Raw genomic sequence first — 23,936 nt, forward strand, 5'->3', positions numbered from 1 at the left:
CTATGGGGGAATACATTTACGTGGTCGTGATATTCCAAGTTTGGCTTTTTGCTCCCATTGGGTTAGCGCTTGTGCGAAAACTTTTTACTTTCAACTTGTAATACCCGACGTTCACCTTGCAGTACAGCTGTACTGCAAGGTGAATGTCGGGTATTACAAGTTGAAAATAAAAAAATTTACACGAGCGCTAACCCAATGGGAGCAAAAAGCCAAACTTGGCTATACCCATGAAAAATAAACGAGGCCCAGTCCAACTCTGCTTGTAAGAATTACAATGCCAGATAGAGTAATTCCTACAAATCGTTGTTTTCTTTTTTTGGTCTACTTTGTTAGTGTAAAATACAATTTCAATGTATATTTGAATGCTTACCCCTCTAGTCTACCGTTTTGTTAGGAGCACATCTGGTATCAAACCCTGGTCGCTCTGGCACTAACCCTTTGCTCTGTCAATCTGCCACTTCAGAACCCAAATCCATTTGCTTCCTTACCTTACCTTGAACCTGGCTCCTGTATCGCTATATTTAACTCTCTTCACCGGACTCTGATCATGTGACTGGTCCTGGGCCTATAAGAGTTCACTTCCTGCCATCTTGCCTTGCCTGATTATTGTGGTTGTTTGCTCACCCTTAACTCTTTCCAGTCCTTAGAACATTCTATGCCGCCCTAACTGCACTTGGCTTTAGCGCCCTTAGGGCGGCATAGAACATCCTAGCCGCTTGACTGTACTGAAGCCAAAGACGCTTCTATCCCATCATTGAAATCACGCGATCGTGATTGTTCCTGTGTAGAGAAATAAGTCTGGGCAGGAAGCTATTAATCTAGCTACTATTTGTGATCGTTTTCCTCTGTATCAACTTCAGCTTGTTTGAGTCTCTCAACACTTCTACAAACCTTGACTACAGCTTGTTTTTGGAATACGCAACTTTCTTCACGTTTTCACACAAGACCCCTGTGTTTCTGCTTTTCCTTGGCCAGCTACTGGATTCCTTTCAGCTGGGTATCAGTATCATTACACCGTTGCTCATCTCCCCATGTATCACAGACCATTACTTTCCATCTATAATATATTCCCATGCTTTTTTATTTAAAGGGACACTAAACCCACATTTTTTCTTTAATGATTCAAATAGAGCATGCAATTTTAAGCAAATTTCAAATTTATTCTTATTATAATTTTTACTTCGTTATTTTGCAATCTTTATTTAAAAAAGAAAGAATGTAAAGCTTAGGAGTCGGTCCATTTTAGGTTCAGCACCCTGGATAGTGCTTGCTTATTGATGGCTACATTTAGTCACCAATAACCAAGTGTAACTCTGAACCAAAAATGGGCTGGATCCTATGCTTTACATTCCTACTTTTTAAATAAAGATTGCAAGAAAATGAAGGAAAAATGATAATAAGAATAAATTAGAAAGTTGCTTAAAATTGCCTGCTCTATCTGAATCATGAAAGAAAAAATGGGGGTTTAGTGTCCCTTTAATAATGATTATTATTTCTTGTCAGGTCAAAAAATATTTGGATATTTAACCATGTGCTAAAACTAAGTAAATGTTTAAACAAAACTGTGGGAATTTAAGAAAATACAATGAGCCTTTTGTATGGTCGGGAGAATAAACAGATTGTATTAGGTATAATAGATAAGAAAGCAGCTGATGAAATAACAGGAGGTGTTACTAACCTTTCATATTAAAGGTCCGCTGTTATTTGTGCAAACCACAAACAATCCAGAGACCTGGGAACACGGAGAGACAAACATTTTTGCACCATGAGGGCTTCAGTGTTCACAATGCTTTGTCTGATCACCACACTCGGTAAAGCGGATGACGCATGTCCAGGTAAGGGGCTCACAAAGAGCTATGCATCATTTAGAGCTTAGTGTTTACTGAAGATAGTAAAAAGGATTAAAGGGAAAGTATACACCAAGTTTTAAAACCTTTTAAAAACTTACTTAGAAGCTCCCAGTTTAGCACTGTTGATGAGGTTAGGCTGGTACACCCACTAAAAGGGGCTGAGAGCAGACATGCTCCCCTAAACACGAAAAGACCCATTATACAAACAGAAGCAATGTGAAGTCTGTGGGGCATATTTATGATTGTGCGCTCGCACAATCATAAATATCGGATCATGTCCACTGCACATCAATAAATGCAGACAGCATACACTCTCGGCATTTATCATTGCACCAGCAATTCTTGTGAACTGCTGGTGCAATGCCGCCCCCTGCAGATTCGCGGCCAATCGGCTGCTAGCATGGGATGTCAATCAACCGGATCGTATTCAATCGAGTTGATTTCTGTCCGCCGCCTCAGAGCGGGCGGACAGGTTATGGAGCAGCGGTCTTTAGAGCTTGATAAATATGCCCTGTATACTTAAGTATACATCTTAAACGTTGGGGCTTGGTTAGTTGTCTCAAAATCAGCACAATGTTATTTTAAAATAAGCAAAACTATACATTTCAACAAAAACACTCCCAGATGGGGTATATAAATGAATCATCTATAAAACATTTCCGCAAAGAAAAATCTAGTGTACAATGTCCCTTTAAACAAAATACAATTTCTGCAGTGAATTATCTTTTACAATTTGCAGTAGTGTTAAGAACTACTTAGTATCTCAACATCCACTAACAGAGATGGTAACTAATCCTATTGTCTATTCTAAATGTATTTAATCTCTTAGTCACATGAACAATGTGTTTTATTTAAAGGGACACTGAACCCAAATTTTTTTCTTTCATGATTCGGATAGAGCATGCAATTTTAAGCAACTTTCTAATTTACTTCTGTTATCAATTTTTCTTCGTTCTCTTGATATCTTTATTTGAAAAAGAAGGCATCTAAGCTAAGTAGCCAGTAGCTGAATTTGTGGTTCAGAACCATGGACAGCATTTGTTTATTGGTGCTGTCCAATCGGCAAGGACAACCCAGGTTGTTCACCAAAAATGGGCCGGCATCTAAACTTAAATTCTTGCTTTTCAAATAAACATACCAAGAGAATGAAGAAAATTTGATAATAGGAGTACATTAGAAAGTTGCTTAAAATTGCATGCTCTATCTGAATCATGAAAGAAAAAATTTGGGTACAGTGTCCCTTTAAATGGACATGAAACTATTTTTTTAATTCATGATTCAGATAGAGCAAACAATTTTAAACAACTTTCCAATTTACTTCTATTATCTAATTTGCTTTCTGCTCTTGATATCGTTTGTTAAAAAACATACCTAGGTGTTTTGAGTGTGTTTTTTTATTTTATGGGGCATGTATATTACTATTAGGTATAATGGTGTGTTTTTTTATTTTGGATACTGTAGTTTATTGTTTTTTGCAACTTAAATTTTTATATTTTATTGTAACTTAGTTTATTTTTTATTTTGTAACTTATGGGGTTTTAGAGGAGAGTTAGTTTAAAAAGGGGAGTAGGTGTAAGTGTAGTTCTAGTTTGTTTTGGGAGGTGGCACTTTAGGCCTTAATCTCATAACCACTCCCATACCTTTATGAGGGTTGATTAGGTGATGATTGATGGTTACCATTTATTAGTCCCTAATCTCCTAACCACCCCCCATATCTGTATGGGGGTTGATTAGGTGATTAGGTTAGGGAAGCTTAGGGGTTAATAGTGCATTTATATGCAAAATATTATGCATTCTTATATATGATGCATATTCTTTTAACTATTTTATATAAATTAATAGGGGGGTTTTTTCTTATGTTTTTCACTTTAAACATAAATATATGTTTTAAAATGTATATTTCATGTAACAAAAGGCATTAGTGTTACAGTTGTATTATTATATAACAGGCATACAGTTATGTAATGATATCATTATAATGCAACTGTCTTTTATAACATAAATGTCTATATATATATATATATTTAAAATAATAAACGCATCAAGCAAGAATATCTACATTTTAATTTATATCCAATACTGAAACTAATATGCATTATACATGACCATGCATTTTATTTCAAATATCATTGTAGATATAATGTAGCCAGGCCTTGCATTAAAGGGGCAGTCTACACCAGATTTTTTATTATTTAAAAAGATAGATAATCCCTTTATTACCCATTCACCAGTTTTGCATAACCAACACTGTTATATTAATACACTTTTTACCTCTGTAATTACCTTGTATCCAAGCCTCTGCAGACTGGCCCCTTATCTCAATGCTTTTGACAGACATGCAGTTTAGCCAATCAGTGCAGACTCCTAAATAACTCCACGGGAGGGAGCACAATGTTATCTATATGACACACATGAACTAGTACTGTCTAACTGTAAAAAAAACTTTCAAAATACTCTGAGCTAGGAGGACGTTTTCAACGGTTTAGAAATCAGTTTGAGACTACCTAGGTTTAGCTTTTCAAAAATACTACCAATGTAACAAAGCAAATTTGAAGATAAAAGTAAATTGGGAAGTTGTTTAAAATTGCATGCCCTATCTGAATCAAGAAAGTTTAATTTTGACTAGACTGTCCCTTTAACAGTCAATATTTAGACTGTTATGCATGTATTTTGCATAATGCTTTAAGTTTTGAATATACATTAAAATGTATTTATGTAAGCTTGTTGTGTTAATTAGTGATAACATAGCAGTTAAGGGTAGGCAGAGTGTGTGCCCTGTCCCTGAAAAGGGTGTCCCGTGCCTGGATAAGATGTATGTTGCTCTGAGGGCTCTGTAGTGTGGGGTCTGGCCCTGGAGAGTGGGGGCCATGGGGGAGTATCTAAGGCTTTGGCGGGCCTGGGTTTTGGTTTTCCTGGCCCTTGAAGTTGGGGCCCTGATGGGGGCAAGGCAGGCAGGCGGTGGGTTGCGGGAGGGGCATAGACGGCAGGGTGGGGGGTGCGGGGGCCCTAGTTTGTTTCAGTCCGCCCCTTGTGAAGGGTCATTTGTCAGTTGTCACTTTACCACAAATGGGGGGATGATGGCTCTGTTAGAGAACCCCTCAGGTTAAAGAACACTTTAAGTCTGCTGCAGGTAATCACCATTTTTACTGCAAACTCACCTCTTTCAAATGAGGGCTCACTTGTTCCTATAAGTGGCCTGGGGGTAATATATGGGCTTGCAAAGCTCTCTCCCATCTCTCTGGCTTATTCTACATAGCTCCCTGTATTAACAGGGAGTAGGGCGTTCATTTAAGCAACTTTCTAATTTACTCCTATTATCACATTTTCTTCATTCTCTTGGTATCTTTATTTGAAATGCAAGAATGTAAGTTTAGATGCCGGCCCATTTTTGGTGAACAACCTGGGTTGTCCTTGCTGATTGGTGGATAAATTCATCCACCAATAAAAAAAGTGGTGTCCAGAGTACTGAAACCAAAAAAAAGCTTAGATGCCTTCTTTTTCAAATAATGATAGCAAGAGAACAAAGAAAATTGATAATAGGAGTGAATTAGAAAGTTGCTTAAAATTGCATGCTCTTTCTGAATTACAAAAGAAAAAAATTGGGTTCAGTGTCCCTTTAAAGCAGCCATAACATGTACTTAAGTGCCGTTTATAATGCAAAGCTGAGGGCTCAAAAATAGCCCTTATCTCATTCCCTGTTTGTGTTAGAGGAACAAGTGACCCTTCATGTGAAAGAGGAGAGTGTACGTTTTAAATTAAGGGTCACTCTAGCATGTGCACCTGTGGTGATGGCAAACTACCTACCAGGAAGAGGCAGTGATAGGGAAGGAGATTGCAGTTGTCTTTCCCCTCTCCAGTGCCCAGGGTCCAGGTCATAAGCAGGACCCCCCCCCCCCCAGTATGATGACATACAGTAGATGTGCATGACCACCATGGATTGTTATGTGCACCCAAGAGGTTTAATAGATGGGTGTTTTTTTACTAATGCCATATAATCATTTATCTCTACCCATTAGAAGTGAAGATTGTGGGTGTTGGAGATTCAGACAGATTGACCATCCTCAGAGGATGTCCTGGTACCCCTGGATCAGCTGGGCAGAAAGGAGAACCAGGATCCCCAGGAGAGAAGGGTGAGTTTGTCTGCAACATGTAGCATCTATTATGGGGTCTATCAGCTCTTGATGGGCCAACAATCAGTTACTTTATATATTAATCTATTTACTTATACATGAGAAATGTGTCTGAATATATTGATACTAATGTTGTATAGATTAATGGTGCAGAGTATGTAAAATATATGTTTATTGCTAAGCTGGCGTCACACAAGTTTATGGCAAAGTATTTTTTCCTCCCACTATTTTTTATTTTATTTTATGTTTTTCAGGGCAAAGGGGATCTGCAGGTGACCATGGGAAGGCCGGACCACAAGGCCAGAAAGGTAATAATTCACTTATTTAGGAAAATGAGAGCTTACGTATTTCATTTTAAAGAAGTAGGAAGTAGCAACAACAACGCACATAACTACTAGACCATCCCTTTAAATACTGGATTAATATCTTAATCAATACCAATCTATCCGCTACTATAACTCCACCCTTGACAATTTGGCTCCTTCTATCATAGCTCAGAAATCACACACTCAACCTCAGCCCTGGCACACTCCTTTGGCACGGTACCTATGTAAATGTCCCGTACTGTTGAGCGACCCTGGAGAAAATCTCGGAGTTCAGCTGACTTGCTTCACTTCAAGTTCATCTTGAACTCCTACTTCTCTGCCCTTAATCTTTATAAGCAACATAATTTCTCTACTCTTCTCTCTACTCTTTCTTAAAACCCAAAATGTCTGTTCTCCACTTTCAAATACTCTTCTCCGCCCACCCCCACCTCCTAATACAACTTCTCTCTCAGCTCAAGATTTTGCCAGCCACTTCAATAACAAAATCGACTCCATCAGAAATGAAATCAGCTCTCAACATACTTCTAATCTCCCACCCCCTCAAAAGCTCACAATCATCCAAAACCCACATAGCCTTAAATTTAGCTCTTTCGCCCCTGTTGCTGAAGAAGACATTTCTGCCCTTATACTGTCCTCTCACCTTACGACCTGTCCCCTCGACCTCATCCCCTCACAGCTACTCCCCTCCCTCTCTTCTACCCTTACCCCTATACTCACACACATTTTCAACCTCTACCTCAGCTCCCTCACACACATTTTCAATCTCTACCTCAGCACCCTCATCTCTAAAACATGCACTGATCACTCCTATCCTCAAAAAAACTTCTCTCGGTCCAACCTCCCCATCCAACTACCACCCTATTTCCCTACTCCCTCTTGCCTCAAAGCTTCTTGAAAAGCTAGTACATGCACGCCTATCCCATTTCCTTACATTAAACTTCCTCCTTGACCCACTGCAATCTTGATTTCGCCCCCATCACTCCACAGAGTCAGCAATCGTTAAGGTTACCAACAAACTACTTTCAGCAAAATCGAAAGGCCACTTCTCTCTGCTTATCCTCCTTGGTCTGTCTGCAGCATTTGATACTGTTGACCACCCTCTTTTGTTCCAAACCCTCCAATCCTTTGGCATTTGCGACACACCCCTGGGGGCCAATTTATCACGGCCCGAATGGAGCCGTATACCCCTGTTTCCGTGCGAGGCTTCAGGCTCGTCGGAAACAGGAGTTAAGAAGGACCGCTGCTCCTTAACTCGTCCGCCGCCTCTGAGGCGGCAGACAGCAATCCAGCTAATCGCATACGATCGGGTTGATTGACACCCCCTGCTAGCGGCCGATTGGCAGGGGGCAGCATTGCACAAGCAGTTCACCAGAACTGCTTGTGCAATGATAAGTGCTGACAGCATATGTTGTCTGCATTTGTCGATGTCTGGCAGATATGATCGCTACAGACACATGATAAACTGGCCCCTGGTGGGAAGCTTTATAAATGCATAGAGATATTAATGTGGTAATTTGTTCTTTAACAGGTGCAGTTGGTGACAGAGGAGAACAAGGTCCAAAAGGTGATTTTTTTTTATCTAATAAAAATTATGTTTTTATTTTTCTTAAGTTGCTAAAACCTCTTAATCTTTTTTTTTTTTTTTTTTACCTGTTGTAGGTACATTCAACAGTTTATAGTGTTGAGTTGCCAAATAGCTTTTTTTTTCTTTCTTTTTTCTTTAAAGGGACATGAAACCCAATTTTTTTCTTTTAGACTTTAGAAAGAACATGCAATTATAAACAATTTTCTAATTTACTTTGATTATCTAATTTGCTTCATTTTCCTGAGATCCTTTGCTGATTGGTGGCTGCACATAGAGGCTTTGTGTGATTGGCTCACCCATGGGCATTGCTATTTCTTCAACAAAGGATATCTAAAGAATAAAGCAAATTAAATAATATAAGTAAATTGGAATGTTATTTAAAATTGTATTCTCTTTGTGAATCATGAAAGAAATTTTTTTGGTTTAATGTCCCTTTAAGTCTTTTATTTCGAATAAACATTTATGTTACAAAATACAAAATACTCCCCAATCAAAAGAAAAGCAATACTAGCGCAATTAAAGAAACTAAATATTGAAATAGCTTGTTTACAATAGAAAAAGAACACTATAAGTTGAAAGAGAAATGCGTTGAGGAAATGTATTATACCTCTTTTAAAAAAATCATCTAGAGGGGTTACCATATTACTGAATAAAAATTTAGATTTTCAGATTTAAAAAGTTAAATCAGATGCACAAGGTCGATATATATTGATTAATATGACTCTTGGTGAAAATGATCTGTAATATATACCGCCTAAATAGGAAAGACCTAAAGTTTTGGAATAAAATTAAAAAATTATTGATAAAGTTTGTTGGAATTGATATCATAATAGCAGGAGGCTATAATATCATTCCAAATCCAATATTAGATAGAATAATAGCTATTTTTATCAAGTCATATTTCTTTCATAAGGTGATAACAGTCCACAAGCCATAACCTGCAGGATTTAACTCCTGATCACTAGGAGGAGGCAAAAATACCAAAAATTCCACAAGCTTTTAATCCCTCTCACCTCTCTGGTATCATAGTCTTCTCTGTGCCTCCATAGGAGGAAGATGAAAAATAGAGGTGCTTCAGATTCTTCGTTGAAACGGGTTCTCAGACCTATGTGAAAACCTTTTTCCCCCTCACACAGCCTGGAATACAAGACAGAGGAACATGGAGTCTGGAGAACTTGGCAATGGCAAAAAAAACTGCCTCCAGGAGTTAGTAATAAGTCCCCACAGGGGACTTATCACTTATTATTATCAGTTATTTTTAGAGTGCCAACAGATTCCGCAGCGCTATAAACATAGTCAGAATACAAGGAAACATTTATAGGGATCAGACAGGTAGAGGACCCTGCCAAAAATCGGACTTTTGTAGTCAGCTCTAAAGAAGGTGATCTACAAACAGCATGGCTCTTAGGCTTACATGCTAAGGGGGTTCAAGGGGATAGCAATGGAGGAGAGGAAATGGTTTGAAGAAATGTTAGAGTAGTTTGTATGCATCCCTGAACAGAAGAGTCTTTAGGGATCGCTTGAAGTTTTCAAAACTAGTGGAGAGTCTTGTGAAGCGAGGCAGAGAGTTCCACAAGATGGGAGCCAGTCTGGAGAAGTCCTGTAAATGGGAATGTGAGGAGGTAAAAAGAGAGGAGGAGAGTAGGAGGTTGTGAGCAGAGCGAAGGGGACGGGACGGAGAGTAACAGCATGCGCCTGTTGGGTCAGCCTGTTACAGGTGTCACAGGGACTTGCCCTCTGGTGAGGTGATTGTTGTACTCCTCTGTGATATCCTCTGCTGTTGCTTGGACAGCACTGGATGGACTCTCTACTGGAAGCAGTCTTCTCTGCCAGCTTAAGTACAGTAGAGTGGGAGAAGTATAAAATAAATATAACCATTTTCGTAATGCACAGAGGACATATTTATTTCAGTCAGTGCCACCTACTTTGTAGACCATGTTAAAGCGACATAATACTCATATGTTAAATCACTTGAAAGTGATGCAGCATAACTGTAAAAAGCTGACAGGAAAATATCACCTGAGCATCTCTATGTAAAAAAGGAAGATATTTTACCTCACAATTTCCTCAGCTCACTAGTGTAAGTTCTGTGTAAAAAGTTATACTTCAGCTGCTGTCCAACTGCAGTTAAAAAAAAAAAAGGAAGAAATTAACTGCAGCCAATCAGCATCAACAGTGCTGAGGTCATGAACTCTACTGTGATCTCATGAGATTTCACTTAACTCTCTACAGCGCATCGGACTTGCTATTTATTTTGTCAGCACTTTGACTATGCACTTTATCTTACAAAAGCGCACACCGGGTCTTAAAGGGACAGTCTAGTCAAAATTAAACTTTCATGATTCAGATAGGGCATGCAATTTTAAACAACTTTCCAATTTACTTCTATTATGTAATTTGCTCAATTCTTTAGATATCCTTTGTTGAAGAAATAGCAATGCACATGTGTGAGCCAATCACACAAGGCCTCTATGTACAGCAACCAATCAGCAGCTACTGAGCATATCTAGATATGCTTTTCAGCAAGTGATATCAAGAGAATGAAGCAAATTAAATAATAGAAGTAAATTAGAAAGTCGTTTAAAATGACATGCTCTTTCTAAATCATGAAATACAAAATTTGGGTTTCATGTCCCTTTAAGCAGATATTTTATTATGGGGTATGCTACTGAGTTGCGCATCCGATGCTAGTTAGTGCACTTGCTACTCTTAGCTATATAGACGGTGGTTTGACAGAGAAGAGGTGAACTTTCTGCCACACTATTTCCTGTCCTTTTCTCAGACTTTTGCTTACTAGGGCATTGTTTATTTATTGAATGTCAAACTACCTGTAGTTTTCTATAAGTTAAAAGGTAACAGTTTTATACACTTATAATGTGACTAATAACAGGGGCACTCTCACAAACAGTTTCTCAAATGCCAGGGTGCTAGAATATGGGTGATGATATAGCAGATAGAAGACAGCACTCTCTGGTCTTAATATAACAGAAAATGTATTGCAGTTACGTTTCGGGGAATACTCCCCTTCCTCAGACCCTAGGAAGGGGAGTATTCCCCAAAATGTCACTGCAATAAATTTTCTGTTATAGTAAGACTAGAGAGTGCTGTCTTCTATCTGATATATATATATATATATATATATATATATATATATATATATATATATGTGTGTGTGTGTGTGTTTGTGTGTGTGTGTTATTTTATTTACTGTATATTAAATATTGCTCAGTTTTATTCTCCTGATTTCTCTGATTTAATTATTAACATCCCAATTACATACTTTCAACATTAGCTGTTTATTGTTGTAATTGTTATTTTTGCACATTAAAGTAATAGTAAATCCTAACGTTTCTGAAACGCTATATTTTACCAGTGCAGCAAATAAAGGGGACTTTCAGTCAGTATAAAATACTTCATTCTGAAAGTTCCTTTATTTATCTGAAGCGTTCGCTGTGCTGAGCGCCTCAGGCCGCCCGCAGCAGAATGCTATTTCTCAATGAGGTAACATTTCCACCTCTTAGCCAATAGCTGTGCGGGCCAGCTGGCATTATCCCGGATAACTAGTACGCTATTGGCTAAGATCACCTCAGTGATAAAATAGCGTTTTGTCGAGGGGAACTTCCGTGCAGCGTCCATATTCAGACGCGCAGCTGTATGCTGCTCCAGCTTTCCAAGGATTTTACCTTAATTCATACCTTCTAACTAGGCTACCTTTTAACTAAAGAACAGATATGACTTCTACTATAGAAGACACATCATATGAGCCCAGAATTGAAAGAAACCGCTGTTGGCCTTAGCGCTCGGAGCCACTTTAAGATCTTGGCCTACATAATATCCCCCGGCGGGATACCTTAGGGCCCTTTCGTTAAGAAGCACGTTTGGTGCGTATACCTTCATTATCAGCAAGACACAACATATGCTGGGATAAATATAGTCTGCCCCATCACTGCTTATAGTGTACCGCTACGCTACCACTATGGAGATCCCCTTAGGTTTTTTGGAGGAGCTGCGCAGCTTGGTCAATGGTCACCATGCGGCTATAGAAGAGGAGCTCCAAACAGCATTTCTTAGCAGAGGTGCTAACCTGCTCCAACAACCTACCCATCCCGAGACCTGCAAGGCGGGGGGGGGGGGTGACGCTTTGGGGCCCCGGCGCCTACATCCAACATTTAACATATTGGCAGGAGACATTGAGCCTACAGACGGGGAAGCAACAGTACAGTATGATCTAGTGCAGATGACAAATGTAACGATCGTCTTGACAAGGGCCAAAAACTTACCTCAAGCTTATGCCATTACTTTACAGACGCTCTTGGAGCAGAAGAGGAATCGCATCAGTATGAGCCCTTCGCAACATACTACATACCCCCCTTTGGCCATAGTAAGGCTGCAGAGGTCCCCTGGTTACGCAGCTCAGCCCCTGTCCGATATGGTATGGCTGCAATCGCATCTTCACATCTTTTGGGATCCGGGGGGGCCTATCTTTCCTCTGTTATCAAGGGGCAATCTGGCGACCGGCCCCTAGAGAACTGATGTGGGATAAAAAGCCTATACATGAACCAGCCACGAGGTAAATGACTGGCCGCTTACTTCTATGGAGGAATAAAACTCATTCACATCGATATATGGGGACTTATAATTAATTGACTTGCAACAGTTATATCTAGTTAACATTAGAGTTGGATGTGCATCACAGCTCTCACTCTCAAGTTTATATTGTGTTGTTAGACAGTTTTTCTTCTGTTTCTTATTAATGTTTTACAACTTATGTATGTTACTCGATATGTAATCACTAGAAGTATACCTATGGTCTATTCCTGTATGAGCATCTACTGCTTCAGTAGCATTTCTAATTCCTACTGCAAGATTTACTGGACATACTTGTAATGCTTTCCAGATATCACTATTTTCCATACATTGATGCCCTAATATTAGAGGGACAGAAGTGCAGTCACTAGTATGGGTACAAGCAATTAGCCACACTCCAATTAAAGGGACAGTCTAGTCAAAATTAAACTTTTATGATTCAGAAAGGGCATGCAATTTTAAACAACTTTCCAATTTACTTTTACCATCAAATTTGCTTTGTTCCCTTGGTGGTATTTTTAAAAAGCTAAGCCTAGCCAGGCTCAAACTGATTTCTAAACGGTTGAAAACATCCTCTTAGCTCAGAGCATTTTGAAAGGTTTTCACAGTTAAACAGTACTAGTTCATGTGTGTCATATAGATAACAGTGTGCTCACTCCCGTGGAGTTATTTAGGAGTCTGCATTGATTGGCTAAACTGCATGTCTGTCAAAAGCAGAGATAAGGGGGCAGTCTGCAGAGGCTTAGATACAAGGTAATCACAAAGGTTAAATATATATTAATATAACTGTGCTGGTTATGCAAAACTAGAGAATGGGTAATAAAGGGATTATCTATCTTTTTAAACAATAACAATTCTGGTGTAGACTGTCCCTTTAACCCAACCAAGCCTATTTCTGCCAGTATGACAGACTGGAGACCTATATTTGCTCTTGGGACATGCTTTCATTGAAACTAGTGTAGGCTGGACCTACTATGATGATATTGAAGCCCATGAACTTAAATCCCTGTTGCACACCATGTTTTAGCTTTGTTATATCATATATCTCAAGGTTGGCAATGGGAATATATCTACAATGTGACTACTGAGGTACTGACTAATTGCATTGATTTTGTCCCTTGTATTATGCATGTATAGTTTATTAAGTGCTTATATAGTATATCTTCTCTAATATCTTAATATTAACATGAAGACCTTAACCCTATACCGTATAGGTAAAATACTATGAGTGGGACTTGTTAATATCTACCTTTCTGGAGCTGCTTATTCTACATCCCTATATAATATCTGCCCTTACAGAAATATTTCCTTATTACTGACTAATAGAATATCTGGCCCTAGGTTCTGGTCCCAATATATCCTGTTACGAATACAGATTTAATTGTGGTTAGCGAACAAATTTATACATTTTGAGTCCCCAAGTTTGTGATATTTATCCCTAGTTTTATGGATTATACCTCACTTTGTATAATACAGTAGTGAAGTGGCCTTCAATATACCCCAGGAAGAGATGATCCATGAAGCTTATCATTTTAGGTCAATATATCATTAGGCCCGCTCTTCGGTTATTATCTAGGGGGAACTCTCCTATATAGCTTCCAAGTGTCATGTCACTATCTATTCCTTAAACCAAACAGCAGACACCTGAGTGCAACCTATTTGTGTCTTTCCTAATCATTCCAGCTATTCACTAATAAGAAGGATAAAAAAGAAAATGAGGTTTGCTAAATGAGGTCCAATAGTGGCCTCCTCTATTCATGAGTACCCTCCCTAACTTATATCTGTCTTATTAGACCCAAGAGTGGTCTTCTGTGTAATCTGGGGGGTCAACCTTCTCATTGACATTCTAATTGACACCCTGTCTCTACATTGCTTATGGAAATCCATTGTCTCAGCTAACTGTATTTAACAATTGTTCTAATATTTTGTAATCAGTTATTGCATGTTAGAAAAGAAATTGATGTTTTACAGCTAGAAATGAACAAAAGAATTGGATGATGTGAATTTTCTCAAATATGATGATTTGCTTAGGCAGACATTAGCCACCAACAAGAGAGCAGTAATGGAAAACAAACATTCCAAGTATCTTAGAGATAAGGAAGACTATGACACAAAAACTGTATATATTTGGAATAGAAAACAAAGGGCCAGTTTCAGACAGAGATCCAATTATTCCAGTAAGGGTAGAAACAAAAACAAAAATAAGAATAAAAATAAAAACACACAATCTAACAAATCAGGGAAAACAGTGTCATTTTCAGACAGTGAACCTGATTATTCCTCTGAGGATAGATCCTCTGGCAGTGAGGGACAACATGACTCCATAGTAGGAATACTTAAAAATGTTAACACTGTGCAAGCCTCAGAACAATTATCAGTTAGACCAAAAGAACCACGACATAATCCTAACAAAAACAGTAGTACAAAATATACTCCTGTAGCTACAAACATGCAAGGATCACACCCTTCTGATATAGAACAGGTTTTTCCCAGGGATCCAGCACTATCAGCAGTTCCAGAGTCACAACACAAGTCAAAGGACAGATACCAATTGAGAGGACAGAAGGTCACCAGCAAATACAAATAGGGAATGTAATTAACCTTTCTAAGAATATATTGAGCAAAGAACAAATAAAGGTATTGAGTCTAGGTCTAACTTTTGCCCCCACTGAGGAATTTGATATTTTTCAAACGATGATAGATGTAAATAAGTTAGTTAGGAACATCACTTTAAAAAAACATTTCTCTGGACAGGATAATACCTACCAAGATATTCCTGTTTCAAACATCAATATTAATGATAATTCAAATAGACTCAGTTTTTTAGAAACATGTGATGTAACAGCTCTAGATGAACTAAGAATGGATACAGCTAATGAGGAAGGTAACATCACAAGGGGAATACATATGAAGTCTAAATCTAAATTTTATCCCATCCAATCAAGGGGGGATATAATTGAAACCTTTCATTCAAGAGTAGAAAGAGATCTCATCAATTTGAAAACTAATAACAGCACACCCAAACACAATATTTCTCTCAAAGAGAGAATGGCTATAAAGACACTGCAACAAGATGACAACATAATCATCAAAAATGCAGACAAGGGTGGTACAGTGGTGGTAATGGACAAATCTATGTACATAGATGAGGCAATGAGACAATTGAACAATAGGGCCAATTATTCTGTCCTACGAAAGGATCCCACTAAACAATTTGCAGAGGAACTTGGTCACCTATTGGACGATGGTGTAGAGCTGGGGTGTATTGATAATGAGACAGCATTATGTCTGTATGTAGAACATCCCAAAACACCCCAGTTCCACCACCTCCCAAAGGTGCACAAATCTTTGGACAACGTCCAGGGACGTCCAATAGTAAGTGGAATTGGGTCCATTTTTGAAAATCTCTCACAATGGCTAGATTCTATCTTAAATCCACTAGTAAAAACTCTACCCTCTTATATCAGGGATACCAAATCTGTACTAAACATAATGAAAGATATAAAATGGAGTAAAAACTACTGTTGGGTCACTGTGGACGCAGTGGCGTTATACTCCTCGATACCCCATGATGATGGTATAAGGGCAATAGAATTTTTCTTGAAATATTATTCAGAATTTTCTCTGGATTTTCAGAAATATATCATCAGAGTTACACGGTTTTTACTTTCTCACAACTTTTTCCAGTTTCAGGATATTTTCTATCTCCAGAGATGTGGAACTGCTATGGGGGCAAAATTTGCCCCCTCATATGCCAACCTATTTTTAGGTTGGTGGGAGCAGTTCCACATCTTTGGAGATGGAAATGAATACAAGAAGGACATCCTCTTGTATATAAGATACATTGATGACCTCCTCTTTATTTGGAAGGGAGAGGCAGGGGATGTGGCAAAATTTGTTAAAAGACTGAATGAGAACCAAATAGGTTTAAAATTTACTTTTGAGACTAAATCTGATGAAATCAACTATCTAGATGTGACTCTTAAAGGCACTAATGATAAACAGGTTGTTACTAAGATCTACAGAAAAGCAATATCAGGCAACTCATTACTTCACGGGAAAAGTTGTCACCCGAAACATACAGCTCATGCAGTAGCCAAAGGTGAATTTATTCGCCTAAAGAGAAATTGTACTCTTGAGAGTGACTTCTCACAGGAAGCAATTGCTTTGGAAAACAGACTTAAAGAGAGGGGGTATTCTAATATGGTAATTAGAAAAGCAAAAAAAGAAGTAGACAAAATAAATAGGTCATCCCTACTAACTGAAAAAGGCACATGCAAAGAAATGTTCAAAGGTGTTAACTTTACCACCAATTACAGCATTCAATACCCTGAAATTGTAAACATTATTAAGAAACATTTTCATATTTTGGAAGCTGATGAAAAACTGATAGATGTTGTTAAAACAGGTGTCAGATGCAGCTCCAAAAAATGTCCGACATTGGGATCACTGCTGTCCCCAACAATGTTGAAAACTAAGACTGCCAGATCTTCTTCATGGTTAACTAATAATGGTATGTACCCTTGTGGACATAATAAATGTAAACCATGTGAACATCTTACTAGAACAAAAACTTTCTCCTCCAATGTGACAGGAGAAACTTTTAAGATAAAGTCATGTATGAACTGTATGTCTACAGAGGTTGTATATCTATTGTATTGCATAGAATGCGGAATGCAATACATAGGTCTCACCTCTAGAGACATAAAATCCCGAATAAGGGAACATCTATCAACTATCTCAAGAGGAAAGTCTAGCACTCCATTGGTCTGTCATTTTAAAAACAGACACAAGGGATCAATACACACCTTGCGATGGTGTGCAATAGAAAAAGTGAAACTTCCTAAAAGAGGAGGTAATATTCAGAAACTGTTGGCCAAAAGAGAGGCATTTTGGATGTTCAGACTCAGAACAAGGCATCCAGAGGGTCTGAACTCCAAATACGACTTGATAAACTACTGGGAGTAATTTGTTATCTATGTTAGTTACTCCTATAGTCTGAATAAGAAAGGAGACAGTATTCTATTTCCCTGAAGTCCTTGTTACCTATATATTTTTTCTAGTCAAACAAAGTGATAATATAGGATCATCCCTTTCCCATTATACTCAGGCATCTTTTGAGATTTATAACATCCTAATTTGTTTCATATTCTCCTAACAACAATTTCCTAAAACATTTAAATAAAGAAATCTAATGGTTAATAATGTTACTCTGTACCTATCCTTGCCAATCGAGTATACTACATATTGTATTAAGCAACTAATTATTATACATATTGGTTACTACACTCTAATAAGGATCAAGAGTAACTAGGGAATATGTTATAGAGAGCAATATTAATTTACCCACCTAAATAGCAACATGGTTAAATGGAGGGTAATAGGACACTTAGTGTATTTCCAGTAAACACTATTCACTTATATCCACAATGTATCTTTCACAGCGAGATTTGTTTTGTTACTTGTCAGCACATATGCCCTGTGAATAGGGATTATAGTGTACATACGATTTTGTAATCACCGATTGTGCTGAACACTAACAACAAAAATCTCAGCCTGGCATTGGTTAATTGGTTAGAGGTGGAGTTTGGATATCCAATAACATTTTAGGCAGTACTTTTTAAACCGAAGTGTATCACAAAATGATAGGCTATGACTACGGCTATATGCTGAAACGCGTAAGCCAATTTTTCTACACTTGTTCTAACTAATTACAGGGTACTGCTGTCCTATAACGTTTTTAACTTTATGGAATAAAGATTTTGTTTTACTTAACGGCGTTGGTGCTCTCTCGTTCTTTGAAAACTAATATTTTGTATGTCATGTTATTAAAACCTCAATAAAAAAAAAAAAAAGAGAGAAAAAAAAATAGCGTTTTGTCATGGGCGGACATCACGCTTGTTTCTTTGTGATAGTGTATATATTGTAGGTGTGCTATTCTGGTGTTTGATACCTGTTAGGTTCCTGGTTTGCCTGGCTATGTTGCTCTGGTCTATTGGCTCTACAGATCTCCTGTGTATGACCCTTGGTAAGACTACTCTTTCTGGACAGTGATTTTGTGCTTCAGATAAACAAATAGCCCCAATCTCAATGGGCTCCTCAAAAGGAGACTCAACAAAAGCACCTGGAGGTATGAAGCAGAGAACTTGATGGACAGTGGGGCAACAATATTTCTCTCTCTTTCCTACTAACTTTAACAGTCTGAGTCCAGGTGATTTCAGAGCTCAGTGAAGTGATGACGTGCCAGCTATTAATGCGGCAATAAAAATGACGCACAAGATAAAAAAGCAAAGAAAAACAAATCCAAACACGAGAGACAGGCGTGACAAGTATTTAGTAATAACAAAGACCGGTTTCACTATTTTTTTTTAGTCTCAAACTGATTGATACAACTTAAACACTGATCTTTAGTTGACGTAAATCGCTCTGTAACCAATAGTCTTTGATAAATCATTATGATACAACACTCTCATTGGTAATCTGTAACACTCACTAGCATGTTTTGTTGTCCAACAGGAGAGAAAGGAGAACCTTGCAAATCTGATCCAGTTTACGGTGAGTATTAGTTTGATCATTATCACTATAAAGACCATAAACTTTTCCCTATATTTAAAATGACTAATCTATAACTTAAAAGCTGAGACACACATCATGCACAGTAAATATTCGCTCTTGAACATAAGGAGAGATCTTAAGGTAATGACACTGAGCTAAGAATACCATCTTCATTAGTTATCTAATCTTACCACTGAGACTACAACAAACCAGTTCTGTGGGTACTTATCAGCTTAAAGTTAAAGACATAGGGGTAGATTTATCATACCCCAGGCGGACATGATTCGCTATAGCGAATCATGTCCGCCCTGCATCGCTAAATGCTTACAGCGTATGCTATCAGCATTTAACATTGCACAAGCAGTTCTAGTGAACCCCCTGCAGATTTGCGGGCAATCGGCCGCGATTAGGGGGTGTCAATCAATCCGATAGTATGTAATTGGGCTGATTGCTGTATGCCGCCTCAGAGGCGGCATACGAGGTAAGGAGCTTGTGCGGAAACAGCAGCATTAGGGGCCATTTGGTTCTTAATAAACCGGACCCATAAACTAGAATCATTGTGTGTGTTTATTCTATACATGCATTTTACTCATCTATAATTGCTAACTCTTCTGTTTCATGTTTTTTGTCTTTATTGCAGCTGCAAGGAACTGTAAGGAGCTGCTGGATCAGGGGTCTGTTCTAAGTGACTGGTACACAATATACCCAGATGGAGAACAGGCGTGACAAGTATTTAGTAATAACAAAGACCGGTTTCACTATTTTTTTTTAGTCTCAAACTGATTGATACAACTTAAACACTGATCTTTAGTTGACGTAAATCGCTCTGTAACCAATAGTCTTTGATAAATCATTATGATACAACACTCTCATTGGTAATCTGTAACACTCACTAGCATGTTTTGTTGTCCAACAGGAGAGAAAGGAGAACCTTGCAAATCTGATCCAGTTTACGGTGAGTATTAGTTTGATCATTATCACTATAAAGACCATAAACTTTTCCCTATATTTAAAATGACTAATCTATAACTTAAAAGCTGAGACACACATCATGCACAGTAAATATTCGCTCTTGAACATAAGGAGAGATCTTAAGGTAATGACACTGAGCTAAGAATACCATCTTCATTAGTTATCTAATCTTACCACTGAGACTACAACAAACCAGTTCTGTGGGTACTTATCAGCTTAAAGTTAAAGACATAGGGGTAGATTTATCATACCCCAGGCGGACATGATTCGCTATAGCGAATCATGTCCGCCCTGCATCGCTAAATGCTTACAGCGTATGCTATCAGCATTTAACATTGCACAAGCAGTTCTAGTGAACCCCCTGCAGATTTGCGGGCAATCGGCCGCGATTAGGGGGTGTCAATCAATCCGATAGTATGTAATTGGGCTGATTGCTGTATGCCGCCTCAGAGGCGGCATACGAGGTAAGGAGCTTGTGCGGAAACAGCAGCATTAGGGGCCATTTGGTTCTTAATAAACCGGACCCATAAACTAGAATCATTGTGTGTGTTTATTCTATACATGCATTTTACTCATCTATAATTGCTAACTCTTCTGTTTCATGTTTTTTGTCTTTATTGCAGCTGCAAGGAACTGTAAGGAGCTGCTGGATCAGGGGTCTGTTCTAAGTGACTGGTACACAATATACCCAGATGGAGAACAACCCTTGAAGGTGCTTTGTGATATGCACACGGATGGAGGAGGCTGGCTTGTAAGTGAAGCAAGTCTGCAACTCTTCCATCATTTAAATACTATTATTTGTAAATGAATGTGCCACATTACTTAAATCAGAATTTGTGGCACAGTTAAAGCTCTTGAACTTCACATGCGGTCCAAAACGAAACTATTTAGCCATAGCTGGTGGGTAAGATCATGAGATGATAGAATTTTCTTTTATCGTGTAACAAAAAATGTTGTTCACATAGGGCTCAGATCACTATCGCTAGTGCCAATGGTGATTCATAGAATAGTGACAACCCTGTAGTTATCAGTAGCTACTAGAATGCAATTAAAATTGCAATGGCAGTCGCACATACCGATCTCAAGTGATAGCAACAGAAATTACTTTATATTTTAGCAGCTATAACATAATGGTGACTGTATCATATACCTGAAGATATTATTTTAGGATAGTCACAATGAGTATGTTAATCCTTTTTTTATAGCAAAGCCAATATCTATCCACCCCTCTACACAAACCTGAGTTGTTTAAGTATTCCCCAACATCTAAAACCCATTGAAAATAAATTCCATCTAAAATTAAGATATCATCAAAAAACATACTTGAAGCCCAAGGGTCCGATTAACTTAATCAAAAGTCATCCAGCTTATTCTGCGCGAGCCATGAGGCTCACTGGAATCAGGAATTAAGAAGCAGTGGACTTAAGACCGCTGCTCCTTAACATGTCCGCCAAGTCTGCAGCGGCGGACAGCAATTAGCCCGATCAGATACGATCGGGTGGATTGACACCCCCCGCTAGCAGCCAATTGGCCAAGAATGTGCAGGGGCACAAGCATTTGTAGTGAAATGCTTGTGCAATGATAAATGCCGACAGCGGATCATGTCCGCTCGCACATTGATAATTCGGCCCTCAAGCCTCTTCTGCTTAGTAGCAAGAAGGTTTGTTTGCGTTCCTCTTGGTCTGACCTTACCTCAGTATTCCTTTCTATTTATGTATCAATTAATCAGTCAAGATGTGTTTGGATGCCATCACTGTCAAAATTCATCACTATTTCCTCTGATTGTATAATTTAGATGATGGGGTGAATAACATTGGGGGAAATTGAGTAGGGATGCTAGGTCAGCCATTTTGGTTGATGGCAGTGGGACTGTTAATGATCAGGTTTATTGGATATTGGTGGGGTTAAGCCAGCCATTACAAACCTCAACCCAGCTATCTCTTGAAGAACTAAACTAAACTAAAAGGAATTCAGTGAGAAAGCAGGAAGCTGGAAGGACATTACTCTTCCCTGCTTGATGTGAACATTTTTTCTATGGTGACACCTGTTTAATGTCAAGATACAGGGTGTCCATACTTTGTTTTTAACCCACATGGTGCAAAGCCAACTTAGCTTCAGTTCCTCGCACCCTCCTTCCTCCCCTCTATTTCCTTTCCAGGACAGGGTCTAACTCCCCATTACTAGAGGATCTCACTATCCCTATAACGAGACTGTGCTCCAGCTCCTCCCACCAGCAGCAGCAGCAGTGTTTACTGAACCGTTTCTGTTCTCTGTCCAGGGGGGAACTAAGTTCCTCCTGCAAAAATAGTGGAGGAACTACGTTCCCACTGGACTTGACCCTTGGTGGTCATGGATATGGTCAATTGAAACACAGAGAAGTGACAGTTAGGGTTAAGTACCAGAGTTAAATCAGCTGGTGTCAGACGTTCCTTGGCATCAGTTTAAAACACCTATTCTATAGGTTTATATATTTGTATGTAACTGGGACCCCTGTAAATATATAGTTTTTGTGCTCTATTATTAATATTTTACTGATGCATAAAACCATTTTTTACAGATTTATCTTTCCTTACCTCTCTATAGGTTTTCCAGAGACGTTGGGATGGCTCAGTGGATTTTTTTCGTGACTGGAAGTCTTACAAGATGGGTTTTGGGAGTCGTCTAAATGAGTTCTGGCTGGGAAATGATAATCTTAACAAAATAACATCAATTGGTAAACTATTCCTCTATTGTCACTTAAAGGGACATTCCAGACAAAAATGGAATCCACGTGGATGCATTTCAGTTTTCAATAGAAGCATTTTTGTAATATACATGTATTAGCAAAAACACTTCTAATAAAAAGCTATAACTGTTTCAAAAGTGTAATTAAAGGGATACTAAACCCAAATTTTTTTTCTTTAATGATTCAGATAGAGCATGCAATTTTAAGCAATTTTCTAATTTATTCCTATTATCAATTTTTCTTCTTTCTCTTGGAATCTTTATCTGGATAGCACTTGCTTATTGGTGGCTACATTTAGCCACCAATAATCAAAAATGTGCCAAAAAATGTGCCGGCTCTTAAGTTTTTACATTCCTGCTTTTTTAAATAAAGATAGCAAGAGTATGAAGAAAAATTGATAAAAGGAATAAATTCGAAAATTGCTTAAAATTGCATGCTCTATCTGAACCATTAAAGAAAAATGTTGGGTTTAGTATCCCTTTAAAGAATTTTTATTGTTTTAAAAGATAGATAATCCCTTTATTACCCATTCCCTAGTTTTGCATAACTAACACAGTTATAATAATATACTTTTAACCTCTGTGATTATCTTGTATCTAAGCCTTTGCAAACTGCCCCTTTATTTCAGTTCTTTTGACAGACTTGCAGTTTAGCCAATCAGTGCCTGCTCCCAGATAACTTCATGTGCACAAGCACAGTGTTATCTATATGAAACACATGAACTAACACCCTCTAGTGGTGAAAAACTGTTAAAATGCATTCTGAAAAGAGGTGACCTTCAAGGTCTAAGAAATTAGCATATGAACCTCCTAGGTTAAGCTTTCAACTAAGAATACCAAGAGAACAAAGCAAAACTGGTGATAAAAGTAAATTGGAAAATTGTTTAAAATTACATGCCCTATCTGAATCATGAACGATTATTTTGGCCTAGACTGTCCCTTTAAGTATGCAACGTGCACAAGCATTTTAAACACAGGTCTTGCTTAGAGAGCCTAAGGTGTACCATCTGATAATGACAGTTTAATTTCTGACATGATTACAAGCCTGCGGCTAGCTGTCTGAAAAATAAAATATAAGAGGAATCTTGGGATGTATGTACTAAATACACTCTAATAAATGTTAAATAGAAATGTCAAAATATCAATGTGTTTCAATTATTAATTATATAAAGGAATACAATAGATGAATTAAAATATCAATTTATTT

The 23,936-nt window shown here is 38.2% G+C and overlaps 1 protein-coding gene across 1 annotated transcript in view; it reads left to right on the plus strand.

Annotated features, from left to right (window-relative positions):
• The first annotated feature begins 1,765 nt into the window (after positions 1 to 1,765).
• Positions 1,766 to 23,936, plus strand: part of LOC128643114 (ficolin-1) — a 38,524-nt gene continuing 16,353 nt past the window's right edge. The window contains exons 1-7 of the mRNA XM_053696063.1: positions 1,766 to 1,835; positions 5,867 to 5,980; positions 6,235 to 6,292; positions 7,830 to 7,870; positions 18,995 to 19,033; positions 20,629 to 20,756; positions 22,589 to 22,718. Of these exons, the coding sequence (XP_053552038.1) occupies positions 1,766 to 1,835; positions 5,867 to 5,980; positions 6,235 to 6,292; positions 7,830 to 7,870; positions 18,995 to 19,033; positions 20,629 to 20,756; positions 22,589 to 22,718 (580 nt within the window). The remainder of the gene's footprint in view (positions 1,836 to 5,866; positions 5,981 to 6,234; positions 6,293 to 7,829; positions 7,871 to 18,994; positions 19,034 to 20,628; positions 20,757 to 22,588; positions 22,719 to 23,936) is intronic.

Source organism: Bombina bombina, chromosome 12, assembly GCF_027579735.1.
Source record: "Bombina bombina isolate aBomBom1 chromosome 12, aBomBom1.pri, whole genome shotgun sequence".
NCBI lineage: Eukaryota > Metazoa > Chordata > Amphibia > Anura > Bombinatoridae > Bombina > Bombina bombina.